The sequence below is a fragment of the Hippocampus comes genome, unplaced genomic scaffold, assembly GCF_001891065.2.
Source record: "Hippocampus comes isolate QL1 unplaced genomic scaffold, H_comes_QL1_v1.1 scaffold255, whole genome shotgun sequence".
NCBI classification, from domain to species: Eukaryota; Metazoa; Chordata; class Actinopteri; order Syngnathiformes; family Syngnathidae; genus Hippocampus; species Hippocampus comes.
Window position 1 is genome coordinate 1,087,345 of NW_017806034.1, and position 16,652 is coordinate 1,103,996.

A 16,652-nucleotide genomic window follows, 5' to 3' on the forward strand; every position below is an offset into this window, starting at 1 on the left:
TGCTTCGATGCGTCAGAGCGCTCGCCATATTGCTGAAGGCAAGGTTGGCAGGAACGGACTTATGTAAGAATAATATTCATGGTCATCCATGATGACTATGAATATTATCAATAATATTTATATAGAACTCCACGTGATGGGCTACTAGTTTGGTTTGACATGCAACAAGGTGCTTTCTAAACAGAACTCTAGGTAAAAATGACATTCATCCAAGTGAACTACTTTTTGGCAAAATGTAATATTCTTGAAAAGTATCAGTCCAGTTTTGGGCGAGAATAGATGATCCAGGGTCATCGCTACACCGGGGCAAAGGGTGCTACAGCCCCATCATAAATCTGTGTAGCCCCAGTTGAGCCCTTCCAGAATTTTATTTTACAATTCAAAATCTATTTTGGGATCATTTTCTCAATCCCCCTAAACAGGCATGCCCAACCCCCAGTCCACAGACAGATACCGAGCAGGCTATTTGCTTGTGGTTCTCATTTTTAATGAAATATAATACTTGAAACATAACACACAAAGTGGACAAGTGTTGTGCCATTTATAATTGAGACAGAAACGTTTGATTTGTGACATGCATACATCAATGACGTGAGGTCATCTTTAATGGCCCTCTCCATAAAATGACGGAACTGAATCGTAAGCATCTAATTCCTCCACACATCTGCTCGACAATCCTCTGTTGTTCCTGGCTGTTCAAAGGGAGCTCTGATGGGAGGAGCTAGCATGTAAACAGAGGAGTGAGGACCGAGAAGGTTGCAAAAAGACACAGGAGATTTAGCCATTTGGTCATTCCAAACATCAAGATGGAGGAGAGAACAGTCGAAGAGGAGGAGGGGACACGATGCTTCAAGCTGTCGAAGTTCGTCACCAGGCCAATGGGCATGACGCCTCTTGCTGAAAGCACATGGAACACACAAAGATTTGAGATCAGTGGTGCACCCCACAAATGCATGTCAACACCCCATCTGTCTGCTTGACTTTAACTTTTTTTTAACATATGCAAGTTTTTGGGCATGACCAAAAGTGGACCGCTAATGCACCAGCTAAAAAAGCTAGCTAACCTGAGCTAACGATAGCCAACGACACTCTCATTCATTAACTTCACACACTCAAGGTCACAGACACTACACTGAAAAGGTTTGCTTTCTGGTGGGCTTTAGAAGTTTAAAAATCCTCCATTTTTCAATTCAATTTTCGAATCCAGCAAAACAAAAATGGGATGGACCAAGCAGGTTAGTGTCATTTGCAGCAATCATTTCAATGACGGACTTGGAAGATGAAGTGTGTAGGTCTGGGTTGGAAATTAAATGGCTTACGTTGGTCCTTCTCTGCAGCAATGGCAAATTTCCTATTAAATCGTGGCCCTGCATCTCCTCAGGCTCAGCCAAGAGGTTTAAAAAAATAAATCACTAAAAAATAATTATGAATAATGGCCCATCCTGGCCCCATGGTCCCTTTAATTTATTGAATGAATGAATGTGTGTATATTATTTTAGTAGTGTGTTAAAAGACTTATTGCAAGGGCAGTCTGGAACGTAATGCATGCAAGAGAAAGGGGCGAGGTGGAGTTGTTGTACTGTTTCTTGGTCTCATTTCTTTGTGTCACAAAAACCTGGCATCATAGAGTTATGATGGGGCAGACTATAGGGTACAGCAGTGGTCCAAAACCCCGGGCCGCGGACTGGCACCGGTCCGTGGGTCGTTTGGTACCGGGCCGCACAGAAAGATTAAATAACTTGCATTACTTCCGTCTTTTTCCATTTTGTAATCTGAAAGATACTTTATTTTGAAAAATTACCGGATTCTCCATTACAGCCATCTACAGTATATAACTCTTGACTCAGGTAAAGGTGGGCTTCTCGGTTACGTGATAGGTTACTGCTAAAATGGAGCCTGGGACCTAGCAAAATGAGTAAAAAAAAAATCGAATGTCTTCGAAATCGAAAGCCCCAGCCAGGAGACAGAAGAGGAGCTTACGACTTTCAAGAAAAAGAAGGCTACATTCAATAGACAGTATCAGGAGCCCTACTGAAAATATGGATTTATCTCTACGGGAGATTCCCACGCACCAAGCCCACTCTGCATAATATGCGGCGATGGTGAGTCGTATTTTTCATGCACTTTGTATTTGCAGTGTATCTTATTTTGAAGGCAGGGTTCGGGCAGCAGGCGGGGGACACCCTGAATCGGTTGCCAGCCAATCGCAGGGCACACAGAGACGAACAACCATCCGCGCTCACTCTCACATCCAGGGACAATTTTCAGTGTTCAATCAGCCTGCCATGCATGTTTTTGGAATGTGGGAGGAAACTGGAGTACCCGGAGAAAACCCACGCAAGCCCGGGGAGAACATGCAAACTCCACACAGGAAGGCCGGAGCCGGATTGAACCCACGCTCTCTGCGCTGTGAGGTCGACGTGCTAACCAGTGGCCCATCGGGCCGCCCATGTTTATTATAATGTGTAGAAAATACCGCAGGTTTCATGCAGGTCATATCATATTACTTTGTTGTATTTAAGAGGTCGGTCCCTGAAAATATTGTCTGACAGTAAACCGGCCCGTGAGGCAAAAAAGGTTGTGGACCGCTGAAGTACAGTATGCTTTGTACCCGGCATCTCAACCACGTAGACCTCCTTGGTGTTGTTCCTGATGGCGATGGCGTAGTAGAACCACTGGTCATCATCGTCCCTCTCCTTGCAGTGTGTCAGTGGGAAGCTCTGGTCAGTGGGCTGAGGAAGCTTCTCGCGGTCCTTCACCTTGATCAGGACAAAGTCACTGCAGTCACGCTCGCAGGTGTCCTTCTTCTCGCCTGTCTGGAACGCTCGGCACTGCACGCACTCCCTAACCACACAAAAAAAATAAATAAATAATAATCATAAAAAGTCAGCACCGGCGGCTGGCATATTCATAGAATTCACCAAACCAAAGCTTTAATTTTATGAAAATGCTGCTGACGTTATTAGAACAAAAACTACAATTTTAAGAAGAGAGTCCCCATTTCACAGGACTTCAGTTATAATACTGTATTGCAAGAACATTTTGACAAAGATTGAATTCCTAACATGTCATTTTGCTAGTGTACATGAATAATGTGAGAATGTTATGAGAATAGCTTCATAACATTTTTTTTGCAAGTTGAAAATAGTAACATTAAGACAAAAAAATAAATATATATTTCAAATAGAGGGGTTTTCCTTGGCACTTACTTGTGGATTGTGCAGAGTCCGGGGCAGGTGGGGCAGATCTCGCAAGTGGGTCCCTGGAACTTGGGGTCGGTACATTTGCAGACGCCGCACTCGCAGATTCCCCGACCGTTGCAGATCTGTCCGTTCTTGGCCAGGCAGGCGGATGTGTCCAGTGAGCAGTCGCATGCGCTGCCCGTGTAGTTGTTGTCGCACACGCACACGCGACACTCGCAACGGCCGTGGCCTGACAACACACACAAAAACACAAACTTATATGCAGGACCTCTACTTATTTGCGGGATCTCTACATATGACTTTTGTCTTGAGTTTCACGAAAAAAACATTTTGCCCATTTTGCTTGTTTGACTTGTCGACGTGAGAGTTACTCATGCCGACCTCCGCAGAGCTTGTTGTTGGAGCGGTCGCAATTGAAGTTGTCACACTCGCAGTATTTTCCGCTGTAGATCTCAGTGGGGATCTCTCTCTTCTTGCATTCGCAGGTTCCGCACACGCAGTCGCCGTTGTTACTGCAGATGTCGGTGCCGTTGTCCTTGCGGCAGTTGGCGTCCATATCCTCCATCCAAACCTCGTCCGTGCTGCACTCGCACAGACGTCCGATGCGACCATCGTTACACCTGAGGAAAAAACATTTCCATGATATGAGCGTGTCCTTTGAATGACATTATCTAGTTCAGTTACATTTTTGAAATCTTTTTCATATTCAAATGTTATCTTATGGCTGGGATAGGCTCCAGCACACCCATGACCCTTGTGAGAATAAGCAGTTCGAAAAAATGTTTTGCCTCTCACTTGCAGGCACCGCACTCAAAAGATCCCTGGCCATGGAAGCAGCAGTAGTAGAAAACCAATTTCCCAAAACAAGTCGGCACTTACTTGCAGGCGCCGCACTCGAATGTGCCGTGGCCGTCGTCGCACTTCTTGCTGTTGGGCTCTCTCTGGGCTGAGCACTGACACTCACAGATGAAGTTGAGGATCACCTCCACCTCCTCGGTGAAGCCCAGCGGTTTGATCTTGATGCTCTCTGGCTTGCCATGCGACGGGCACTTCTCGGACTCGATGGAGATCTTGAACGTCACCTGAAGAACACAAGCATGATAACAAATAATTTCTGCACTTCTTGGCAACCGTAATTCAGAGTCTGTCCCTTGTTTCGGTGGTGTTCCTCAAGCATCAATTTTAGGGCCCATCCTCTTTTGCGCATTACATGCTTCGTTTTAGAGATGTTATTTGAAAGTATCCCATGAATCTGTCGATGCAGATGACCACCAGAATGAATTTTTCTTTTAGTCCTGATATTACAGTTAAGATAAGTGCATTGCTTAAACACAATTAATGAATGGATGGCTCAAAACTCGCTTCAGTTGAGTGCGGCAAAAACCGAAGTATTTACTGCCCTCGGCAGCTTTTCTTCTAAATTTGCCACCTGTTTCAGCCTACCTTTAAAATAATGTATACATTTTAAATGAATAGTTTTTAGCATCCAATGGCCTTGATTAAAAAAAAAAAGGAATGACCACTGAATTTGATAGCAACATTAATTGCTTCCACCCTGAGCACTCTTATCCGCTTTTCCTCCAACTCTATATATCCCCCATAGGGTAATTGTCAAGGAATGATGTCAGCCATACCATACATTTTTCTCTCATGATACCCATCGGATTTAAAGCTCGAATGCTATTTTTATGCATCGTGGGATGAGGTGTGATCTTATTTGTCTTCGTAAATTAAATGTAATACCTTTCAAATGTCTTTCTTTCTTAAAATACCTTTGAATAATCCTTCATATTCCAAGTACCTCATCTCCAATGGAGATGTCGGAGCACTTCCTGCCCTTCTCGCCAGTTCCCTCCACATCATTCTTACAGATGGACTTGTAGGCAATGGAAACTCCTTTTGGGAGCTTGCTGTTTCCTAGAAGGACCTCAGACGACACAGACTGTCAAAAGGGAAATGAAAAAAAATGGAATAAGAATCAGGTGGCTGGAAAGTTAATCTTGACACTCACGTTGTACGTGTCGATGATGAGTTTGATCATATTGCTGGAGTTAGATGACAGCATGCCTACAGCCGATCCGGGAATCTGATTTTTCAGTTCCTGTGCACAAATAAAAAAAACTTGTAGGACTTACCACAAATATACGTGGCAAATAAATGCATGTTATTGTTCGTTGGCACCTTGTAAATGGGTTGCAATTCCTCTGTGACGGCAAAGATGGTTTGGATGTTGTGTTCCCCGAGTTTTTGGACTAGCTGGGCGATGGAGGGATGGTCCTGATTTAAAAAAAAAAACAACAACAACAAATATTAACACATAGGCTAGGCTACATCACACATGCACAAGATATTTATACCGTATTTGACCTACTCCATTAAAACTGACAAAATTGACCAATCCAATGTCGTTCCACCTAACTAACTCAATAAGTTGTCACTTTCAAGGAATACCCTTCAAGTAATTGGTGAAAAAAGGCACAATGACTATGACCACAATGTAATTTGGTACAGTAGCGTTTGGACCTCCACCAAGACAAAAGCATCTGACTGGGTTGAAAAAAAAGTTCCAGTCAATTCCTGTAGATGGCAGTATTGCACGTTACAAAGTGGGTGACGCCATACGTACATACACCCAATAGCGCCATCTCTTGGATCTGGTGGGTAACTTCCATCTACAATACCAGGAACTTTTTTCCTGTTGTTAACTTATATTTCTGGCGCCATGGTGGAGGACTGATTAACGTGTCCGTCTCACAGTGTAGAGGTGTGAGGTTCGATTCAGGCTCTGGCCTTCCTGTGTGGAGTTTGCATGTTCTCCCCGTGCCTGCGTGGGTTACCTCCGGGTATTCTGGTTTCCTCCCACATTCCAAAAACATGCATGGCAGCTTAATTGAGCATTCTCAATTGTCCCTAGCTGTGAGTGTGAGTGCAAATGGTTGTTTGTCTATGTGTGCCCTGCAAGTGGCTGGTAACCAGGACAGCTGGGATAGGCTCCAGCAAGCCCGCAGCGCAGGTGAGGATAAGTGGATGGATGGATGCATGGATATTTATATTTCGACAACTAAAATGTCAGGAACTTTGAGGTTTTTTGTTTTTTTTTCACCCATAGTCACATGTACGTGAGGTTATTCTTGTAATTAAGGCTACAATTTCCAATTGAAGTTTCAGGAACTTTTAGTTCTTGGAACTACAGCCACATTCCTACCTGAAATTCCATGACGTTTTTCATTCTGGTACTTTTAGTTAGTCGCAAGGTTATAAAAATCTAAAACGGTTACACCCTTGGTTCGTGGAATTTCATTCCTATTTCCCAATTTCAGTTCCAAAAACTTAGTGTCACTGGATAATTTCCTGTGATACAGCTGAGGTTCTCTAGCGCTTTTAAATTTTCCAGACAAATAAGTTTGAATAAATGGATAACCCTGATGACTCACCCGGCCCTAGCAGTAAGTCTGTGTCAGTCAGTCAGTCAGTCTTACAATTAAGTCAGTCCTACTAATAATTAAGTGTGTCAGTCAGTCAGAAGGTAAAGATGTCTTACATAGGAGTGACTCATGGTGTACATGTTATTCTCCAGGTGACAATTTCCATCATTGGAGAGCTTGCCATTGCCCAGTCCTCCATCCCCAAAATGGAATCCTGCATCTGTGGCAATGACGAGGAGACGAGTGAAATTCCTCCAGCCGATCTGGTCCTCGCACACGGCCGCCTGCATGATGGCATCCGACCCTCCTTCAGAATAGTCCAGGTTTCCAGAGGTCGGTTGCTGGCTGAGCAGCTGGTGGAACTGGTGGCCATTATTGGTAAGTTGTAGGATGTTCTTGTAGTTGACGCTGTTCTGGGAGCTGGACGGATTGGCGCTGGTGTCTGGCATCAATGTCTTTCCCACGAATGAGCCAAACCCTGCAGGAGAAGACAACTTTTATTTCTGAGTATGTGTACTTTGTATAGGTAGTTACTGGAACTAAAGTCACATTTGCAGAAATGAACTAAAACCTTATCTCTCCTGAAGATTTCAGGATCTTTTACTTCTTGGTCATTGTAATTGATGGAACTAAAGGGAAGAACTAGCCCACGGCAAGGTCTTCTTTCAACCTCTCAAAAGGGACCCAGAACTAAATTCTAACCATGGTTGTCATCGTCCAAGCACACAGAAAATTTCCTAGTTGCGGAGAAACGTCACTGCGGTGGAAAAGCGGCATGAGTAATGACATCTTCCTCACCGATCCTGTAGTCTGAGGTGAAGCTCTGTATTTGGGATATGATATCTAAGCCAAGGTTCTTGGCGTTGTCCAGATCATCCTTCTTGGAGAAGGACTGGTCCATCAAGAAGTACACATCTAAGGGATAGTCCTCAGTTCGCTTGAACTTCAGATCAAAAGTCTGCGGTTCACCTGCGGGACCAATCACCACCGAGTCAGTTTACAGGAAATGCCTTTTCACAGTAAGATTTCTCGAGAGGATCTACCAGATCTGAGGGTGAGGCTGAGCTTCTGGGGCTGCATCTGAACGATCTCATCCTTGTTCCAGTTGGAAAAGGGTTTGTTCTCGTTGATCAAGATGCTACCGCGAGGATTCTCGATTTTGACCACGTTGCACCGTCTGGCCTTCAGAGACTCCACGTCATCACAGCGAGTAGATTTGGACCCATGAAAGTAAAAGAACTAACGATACAACACAAAGGCAGGTCGTGATTTGGAAGATTCATGCACAGAAATTTACTTTGGGGCAGGGTGTGGAATGAGATTAGGGGGATATGTTAAATATTGGCAAGGATTTGGATAAATTTGTTACTTTATCTAACCCAATGTAATTTAAACTATATAGGCTTTTTCAAATATTGAAAAAAAAACATTCTGGGGCTGGAGTGGATCGCAGTTCAATTAATTCCAACAGGAAAGATGATCGGGATTCAAAACTGAGTTTTGGTTTGATGGTTGGTTTTTGGACCCAAACAGATATTGACATATTAGGGCCTTGACCCGTTTCTTTCAGTCAAGCAGCTGACCTCCTCCTCTGCGCACCATCCGCATGACTTGTCCACTTGGATGCACTCATCGCACGAGCGAGCGTTAGCCTTGATGCAAATGCTCGGCTCTGAAATTAAAAAAAAAAATATGAACGCCACAAGCGAACCATTCACACTCATCAATATGGCTTGATCATGTTAAACAGAGTGTCTAACGACACAGCCGTACGGCAGGGAGAGTTTCAAATGACTTTTTCTATGCAGTTGGGCCAAACTATCAAAAAAATAGTAGCCAAGTCAATTTTAATCCTACAAAATAGTCAAATTGTACAAAAGATGTACAAATATAAAACACGTTATGTCAAGTGGTGATAGCGTTACTTGTTGTCCCTGGAGTACAAGGGCCTTATCCCATTTATTTCTAGACATGTCTTACCTTGCTCCGCTAGGCTGAAACTTAGAAGCGCCAACAAGGACGCCAGCACGATTCGCCGGAGATACATCTGGAAACAAACAGCAAAAAAAAAAAAAAAAAAATTATATAGAAATATATATTATATATATATAAAATGTTATATATATATATATATATAGAGAGAGAGAGAGAGAGAGAGAGAGAGAGAGAGAGAGTGTTAAATTATGTTTCTTATATTTCTTTATCTTCTGTGAAAAAACGACGCGCACACCACAAAGGATTTGTGAACATGATGTTCTACGATTCAATTCTGTATTCTATTTATTTGTTCATTTTTCAGAGTAAATATGACGGTGCTATTTTCAATTTTAAAAACACATCACATTTTAGGGGTGCTGGGTGGAATGCGTTCATGTCATTTTTATTGCTTCCAGTGGGGAAAGTTCATTAAAGTTGGGAAAGTGGTTTAAATTAAAAGTCGTCATATCTCAAGTCAGAACTGTCGTTGGTTAAGATGTAGTTTTTCTTTCTTCTATAAACTCGAGGTGGAACGTGTGCTAAATCTAATAAAACACCCAGAAAGTAAAAAGTGAACATGAAGGAATGACGTCAACGTATTCCCAGTCACGTCACGTTAATCCACAGCCAAAAATCTTCGCACATTCCTTCTTTGGTCGTCACACAACATCTACTTTCAAAGGAGACAAAGTATGTAAAAACTCAGAACACTTACCTTGTTCTGACACCCAAGTTCTAGCAGAGTCACAATAACATGTATTAGAGCTAAATGTCCTTTTTTTATCCACAGAAAAAGAAGAGGTACCGACAGCTAAACTGTCGGTCGGGAGGTTCGCTTACTTTCCTTCTCTTCACTCAAACATCTTTACAACAGCTGTGAGGAATTCTCGTTTGCTTTTCGCAATAACATTTAGACATTCGATCCAAATCACAATCCGCCTCCCCAAATCGACGCTTGCACACATGGAAGCAAATACTTTTGGGTACTTTTTTATTTATTTATTTGCTATCATGTCAATGCAATGTCAAGCGTTGATTCTATATGTATATGAGAGTGGCTGCCTTTACAGCAGCTCCTACATTTTGTTCTTCTACTTCTTCCTTTCATAACTTTGCTGCTGTGGATTGGGAATTTCTCCTTTGTGGGATTAATAAAGGTTTTCTTATTTTATCTGATATACAGGCTCAGAGTGTATTTTATTATGACATTGATTATGAGCAAAGAGATTCATTCAATTGGGAAATAAAAGTTTCTGAATGGTGCTTGGTGGTTAACTCATTAGCAGCATTTGCATAATCTGATGATATATACCGTGTATATATATATATATATATATATATATATATATATACACACACACACACACACACACACACACACACACACACACACACAAAGTAACAAACCCAAACTGATTGACAAACTGAAACTTTACTTCCTGGAGGTGTCACACTACTTTTGGGGCATACAGTGTGTATTGCTCGTATCAATCAAACAATTAAAAAAAAAAAACACACAGTTGCTACTCTGACAAATAATGCAAACATTTATTTGTCCAATTGTTTGGAATGTAAAGTCCAAATGATCTGCAACAACACAGAAAAGGTGAATCTGGACATCCACCAGAAAGTACAAACTACTGTAGTTTTTTTCCCCTCTCTTTAAATCACTTAACACGTTTTAAGGCTGAATTGCTGCTTTTCCATCTTTCATATTGGCAACATTACATAAGCAGGTTTGAAAACAAACAAAAACAAAGTAAAATATGACAAAAAAACATCACTGATTTGACTGCAATTTGCCATTTTACCCTCCTGACAGACGTTTTTCCCATGGAAAAATGTACATCTTCATGTGAAAGCGTTTTTTCTTTTCATTTTTTTAATAAAAAAAAACAACATATAACACCATCTTGTTACTATTACATCATAAAGTCATGTTTTGTGTTACTTTTACATTTCAGTGCAAGATGTTTTATTTAATCATACCCAGTGCTGCAGCATCCTCTCATTCACCAGATCACGAAAGTCCATTTGTGTTACTCGCTACAGCGGAACCTCCAAAAGTCTGAACAATTTGCGACTTTCAAGCATTGTCCCGCATGGTTTCGCCAACTCCTGCATAACTTCAGTCCTCATGGAAATAACATATAGCGGGAAGTTATCTCATGACAAGGTAATAAATAATCACGCTCAAATTTCAGATTGTCCTTGATGGCATCGCTAGTGTTAAACGAGCGAGATTTTAACTTGGAATATTCTCTTGATTGTTTTGTGAGGAAAAACGGATTATCAGACCATCCCTGAAGGAGACAAAAAGACAGTGACAAGAAGCCTTTGCGCACAAATCAATTTTCCCCAAACAGTTGCGAATGTAAATAGCATGTAGCGAGAAGAAAAATGGCTGTGAAATGCCTAGCATGAAACTGAGCGGGGAATTTGGTGAGTAGTTTGACTCCATTTTAAATTTATATTTACAGTTAACTTTTTACACTTTGTAAACCCCCTGGCACTGCACACTTTTTTTTTCCTTTTTGGGGTTGGGGGGGGGGCGGGGGTGAGGGTAGTAACAGTTTGACCCTGGGTCACACAATTTCACACAGAAGCATTTGTTTTGAAACCCGATCAAGTCAAGCACAGAACGGGTTGAGTTCCACTTTGGAGGTTACTCTGGGACTGACAATTAAAGAGTGAGCCCTATTAAGTGTGTGTGTGTGTGTGTGTGTGTGTGTGTGTGTGTGTGTGTGTGTGTGTGTGTGTGTGTGTGTGTGTGTGTGTGTGCGTGAGGATGCTGCAGCCATTTTGTAGCGTCACCCATACAACGAGAAGAGCGGTCGTCACGACCAGCCTGTATTTTAAAAGAGACGAAGGAAACACTTGAGGTCTTGGCTCCTCCTTGTCGGGGAGGGGTGTCCAGTGTTACCCTGTATGAAAGCGAGCGGCATACTCCGCAAACGTTCACGCGCAAGCGCACGCACACACGACATTAAAGAGAGACACAGTCACGGTGTGTACTGTATGTGTGGCGCAGATCAAGAAAGGACAGAGGAGATCAAGAAAGGATACTGCTGCACTGTCCCGTGTTGAAAAAAACAATTTTCATAGAAATATATTAAAACTATATACAATATGATCGAACAACACACACACACACGCACACACACACACACACACACACACACACACACACACACACACACACACACACACGACACAAAATGGGACTTTGACCACTAAAGACCACAAGCCAGAAAACCTTCACATTATTTCCCAGCCTTTTTCCAAACCTGCCTTTCCATACTGAGACATCGCGCTCACGTTTTGATTCAATGCCGAGACGCTGTAGGTTAAGTTTCAACCGAATGCTGAGATGCTCTTTCCGTTTCAAACAAATACTGAGGCATTGTCTTCACACTTTGGTTGAACGCCGAGAGCCTGTCTTCACATTTGAACCAAATGTGACATTGTCGTCACGTTTTGACTGCATGCGGAGAGACATTGATGCTTCGACCGCATGCTGAAATGTTACCGCCGCGTTGTAACTGAATACTATGACACTGCCTCCAGGTTTTAAATGAATAGCGAGTTGCTGAACACGGAGAATTTTGTCTTCAATTGAGTGCTGAGACATTCTCTTCAGGGTTCAACTCCATACAAAAATATTGTCTTCACGTTTTGACTGAATGCCGAGACATTTTCCTCAACGTCATGCCAAGAGATTGTCTTCACCTGAACACTTATGCATTGTCCTTAACCTTCAGCCAAATGCTGAGACATGGCCATCCTCTTTTTGACCGAATGCGGAGATGCAGTCTTCAGGTTTAGGTTACTCCTGAGACACCGTCTTCACATTTTGCCTGAATGTTGAGACATCGTCTCTATGTTTGGGCTGAGACACTATCTTCAAGTTTCAACTGAAAGCGTAGATATCGTGTTTACGTTTCAATTTAACGGTGAGACGCAGTCTTCACATTTTTGACGGAATGCCGACGCATTGTCTTCACGTTTGGCCTGTGGGCTGGGACGTTTGTCTTCAAGTTTCAAGTGAAAGTTGAGACACTGTCTTCACATTTTGACCGAATGCTGAAACATGGTTTTCAGGTTTCAACCGAATGCTGAGACATTCTCGTGTGTGTGTGTGTGTGTTTAGGAACCCTGGATGATACACTCGTGGTGGTTGAAGAAGGGAGGGGTGGGGGGGGGGCAAACTTTACAAAAGTGGAGGGGAAAAAAGGCACTGTTAGAACACACACGCACAAGCTTACTTGTGACTTGGTCTCATCACCAGCATGAGAAAAAAAAAATCAACATTTCAAAAAACACCCCAAAAAAACAACACCCCCCCCCCACCCACCCACCCACAAACAAATAGATCATCTTTTTTTTTCTTTGCTGTACATTTAATTTGTACACAGTGCCCCCTTCAGGTCAGTCTGTTGCGCTGCCGCTCCTGAGAAAGAAAAGCCCACCCTGAAGTCCAACGGCGGCCCCCTTCCCTCGCCCCCACCTACCGGCCGCCGGGCCTCACCCTTCACGCCTCCGAGTAGTTAGTGTGTGGGTTGATTTTGTCCTTCTTCAGCTTGACACCGTCCACCAGCTCAAAGTTATAATTCTCTAAGGCCGACAGGTTCCTGTCGGCCATCGGGGCGTGCGAGCAGGCGCAGTACAGCACCACGCTGCACACGGCGCCCACAAAAACGCCCAGCGCCGACATGGCGATGATGGTGATCAGGATGGGGTCCAACGTCTTCAGCATGTTGTCTGCCGCGCCCACGCCTCCCACTTCACCAATCCCCTCTGAGAGCGAGTCTATCGCTTAAAAAAAAAAATGGAGATAGCGTCACAATGAGGACATAAGGAAATAGTGGGCAGAAAAAAAAAGGCCCGAGTTGTTCACGGAAACCTACAGTTTCGGACAGTCCCTGAAGGCAACACCTGACTTCCGAACATTTCTTGTTTGACTTGAGCTAGATTTTTTTTTTTCCATGAAGGTAACACTAAATTGCTGGACAGAGAATTGAAGTCAACATTTAATCACATGTCGACGAATTAGCTCGTTTTGTCAAGAAAGCCCCTGAAGGCAAAACTTAAAATAAAAGCATTTCAAGACATTGAGGAAAAAAATCACTGCCTTTTTGGGGGGGAGGCAGTGAAGGCAACACCAAGAAGGCAATTCAAATAAAAGAGCAAATGCCCCTTTTTACTTCAAATAGTTGCTGACTGTCCTGTAAATGCATCCGGGCAGGTTGCTTCCAGTGATCATGAAATCAAGATGAAGCAGCATATGGCTCATTTACTCCGCCATTATTGTTAATGAACAAAACAGCAGCACCTAACCGGGAGGCATGTAAAAAAACATCAGTTTAATTCAAGTGTGGAGTGTTACCACATCTTACGTAGTGGCAAAAAAACAAATGATCATAGATGCCTTCCCCCTCTGCAGTTGAGTAAATAAAGCCACTACCACTGGTGCAAACGCGGAATTAAATCGATATAAACGTACGTAGGATGATGATCTGCGTGGGTGGAGATGGAGGAACCTCTGGATCTAAAAGGAGGAACGCAAGCGGTTAGGAAGCGGACAAAACAAATGCCGTGTCTGTGTTGAAAATGGAGGTTGCCATCCAAACCTTTGCAGTGGTCGGCGTTGAGTGCATCTAAAATGCGGATGTCGTCCACGGCCATGTGGCCTGTGCTGAGTCTGTCCGCCACGCCCTCCACCACCACCTGCAAACGTTTTATTCCAAAATGTCAAAATGGGATTTTGGACGGTCCCTGAAGGCAGCACTGGATTTACAAACATCCAATGACGACATTGTATATATTCACAACTCATTGTATATATACAATGAGTTGGTGGGTCTGTGGGGAAAAGTTGTCATTTCAGACTGTCAGTGAAGGCAACGCCAAGATGAGCTCCTGTATATATCACGGGTCAGTTGTGTGGGGAAAAATTAACATTTCAGACAGTCCATGAGGGATAACACCTGACTTGGAGACACAGACGAATCGTTGAACTGAACATTTCAGTATTAGAACAAATATCAGACTTTTAGAAAAATCATGGGGTAGCTGTGCAAGGAAAGCTTTGATTTAAGACTGTCACAGGAATTCAACACTAGACTTACAGTAGATCGAGAGCAATAAATGAACAGCTAATGACTTGTTGGATTAAGAGCGCTTTGATTATTGACTGTTCCACCGTTGCATAACATCTAACTTCAAAACATTTGCAACAACTTTGCAGTTGTTTAGCGAGGAAAGACGGTCATTGTTGGCCATCTGTGAACAGATATTAAATAGAAACATTCCGTGATCATCGAGATAACTATTACGTAATCAAAGCTACAATTTCAGACTGTCACTAAAGTCAACAGTAGTCATAGTCATAGCCAGATGGGGAAAAATGTGAAGGACATCGGGAACAATGACACACTGCTGCGTGAGGAAAATAGTGTGATTTGTTTGAGAATGTCATTGAAGGTGAAACAGAGACTAGCAATCTAAAGAGATGATTTAACAGTTTCTTTAAAGAGATTTAGAAAAATCAGCCCGTTGTATAAAGAAAGAGACGATTTTAGGAATGTCCCCGAAGGCAACAGTTGATTTAGAAATACAGGACATTTGAAACAGTCGCTCAGTTGTTTCACTTGTCAGTAAAGCCGCTATTTTAAATTGTAGATGAAAGAAGCACTTAACCCGACAGATGGGAATTACGAGCTTTTAGACGGATGGATTTATCCTTTTTAGTTTAATTTGACTATTAATCTGAAAATTGCCACAACCACCAGGTTACTGTGCCAGAAAAAAAGGAATCATGATTTCAGACTCTCCTTGAAGGCAACACAAGGCTGAGATAGACGGACAGATAAATTGATCGATCTTGAGACTTACTCGATAAGGTCGACTGGATCTGGGTAGTAAAACTCGTCCCTCCCTCCATCGCGCCCCCTGGTGGCCGCTAACTGTCCACAGGATGTTCCCCAGCCCCTGTTCCTCTTCCTCTTGCTGTCTGATGTGGAGCACACCGGGGTGCTGGCCCAACATGTGGTACCAGAAGGACACGCACAGGTCGGCATGAGGCGCCGTCACGGGCAGACTGGACAGCCGGGCCACTCTCTCCGTGTCCTCTTCGTCCTTTTCGGCATTTCTTAACGGAGAGGCGGTCAGATGCATCAGGATGAAGTTACCCGTGCGGCCTGCAGGGGGCAGCACAGAACAACAGATTGAGGAGGCAGTCAGGGATTGTGGACTCAAGTCTTGGGACGCCAAAGGCACTTTCAAAATGTGGACAAAAAGTACTGGGATAACTCCAGACAGTGAAACAGATAAAGCGCTCACCAGTCGACCAACGAGACTTTCAAGTTTTAATATGAGTTTACACACAATCAAATATTGTTCTTTTCAATTTTCTGTTCAGATTTGTCCGCAGCAGTTTGTTCCTCCTGAGCTGCCGTTTTCAAAAAGCTTCTTGCCGCTTCTTGAGAGAGCCAAAAGCAACAATGACAAGAATGCCAAGCGCATGTGTTACCCGTGTGGTCCAGCGTCGGCGCTCTGCGTGCGGCCGGAGCTCCAGCGCCTGTCTGGATCAGCCACTCGGCACCCGAGCCCACTTCCGTGGTCCAGCCGCAGAAGGAGGCGAAGTCGAAGTTACAGGCAAACCACAAGTAGTCTGCAAGCCACAAGAACAACAAGCGGTTACGACGTGGACGCTGACACTGAGAAGCCAGCGCAAATGTTGGGTTTGATGGACACAAAGGCTCGAGGACACACATGATGCTCACTGGACACTCCATTAGATACACCAGCTGCATCAAAATATAAAGAAAAAAAATGGTTTTGCAATCAATAAATAATTTTGATGAAGCGTGATTTTAATTCCAGCCATCCATTTTCTAATCCGTTTATCCTCACTAGGGTCTTCGGGCACTAGGCTACCCTGAACTGGTTGCCAGCCAATCACAGGGCAAACTTCGGGCACTAGGCTACCCTGAACCGGTTGCCAGCCAATCACAGGGCACACATTGACGAACAATCATATGCTCTC

General features: G+C 43.3%; 2 protein-coding genes across 3 annotated transcripts in view; both read right to left on the bottom strand.

Annotated features, from left to right (window-relative positions):
• Positions 1-197: 197 nt before the first annotated feature.
• LOC109529503 (integrin beta-1-like) lies at positions 198-9,546 on the bottom strand. Its single transcript, XM_019892903.1, has 14 exons — positions 9,321-9,546; positions 8,609-8,675; positions 8,212-8,300; positions 7,672-7,867; positions 7,427-7,597; positions 6,745-7,106; positions 5,385-5,480; positions 5,215-5,304; positions 5,005-5,145; positions 4,083-4,285; positions 3,585-3,823; positions 3,210-3,432; positions 2,612-2,844; positions 198-897 (listed from the first exon to the last, which is right to left on the bottom strand). Exons 2-14 carry the CDS (start codon positions 8,673-8,675, stop codon positions 722-724), a joined length of 2,286 nt encoding a protein of 761 aa, XP_019748462.1. The 5' UTR covers positions 9,321-9,546; the 3' UTR covers positions 198-721.
• Positions 9,547-11,147: 1,601 nt separating this feature from the next.
• Positions 11,148-16,652, bottom strand: part of LOC109529500 (neuropilin-1a-like) — a 37,697-nt gene continuing 32,192 nt past the window's right edge. For both annotated transcript variants that reach the window (XM_019892895.1, XM_019892894.1), the window contains exons 14-18: positions 16,137-16,277; positions 15,500-15,804; positions 14,236-14,332; positions 14,109-14,153; positions 11,148-13,420 (exon numbers count right to left, since the gene is read on the bottom strand). In XM_019892895.1, the coding sequence (XP_019748454.1) occupies positions 13,137-13,420; positions 14,109-14,153; positions 14,236-14,332; positions 15,500-15,804; positions 16,137-16,277 (872 nt within the window). In that variant the 3' untranslated portion in view covers positions 11,148-13,136. The remainder of the gene's footprint in view (positions 13,421-14,108; positions 14,154-14,235; positions 14,333-15,499; positions 15,805-16,136; positions 16,278-16,652) is intronic.

Excerpts from the sequence above, each read along its gene's own strand:
- LOC109529503 (XM_019892903.1), bottom strand. The coding sequence starts at position 8,675 with ATGTATCTCCGGCGAATCGTGCTGGCGTCCTTGTTGGCGCTTCTAAGT. Across the intron at positions 7,107-7,426 it reads CACCTCAGACTACAGGATCG|GGTTTGGCTCATTCGTGGGA; the intron begins GTGAGGAAGATG and ends CTTCTCCTGCAG. Across the intron at positions 5,305-5,384 it reads AATTGCAACCCATTTACAAG|GAACTGAAAAATCAGATTCC; the intron begins GTGCCAACGAAC and ends ATTTGTGCACAG.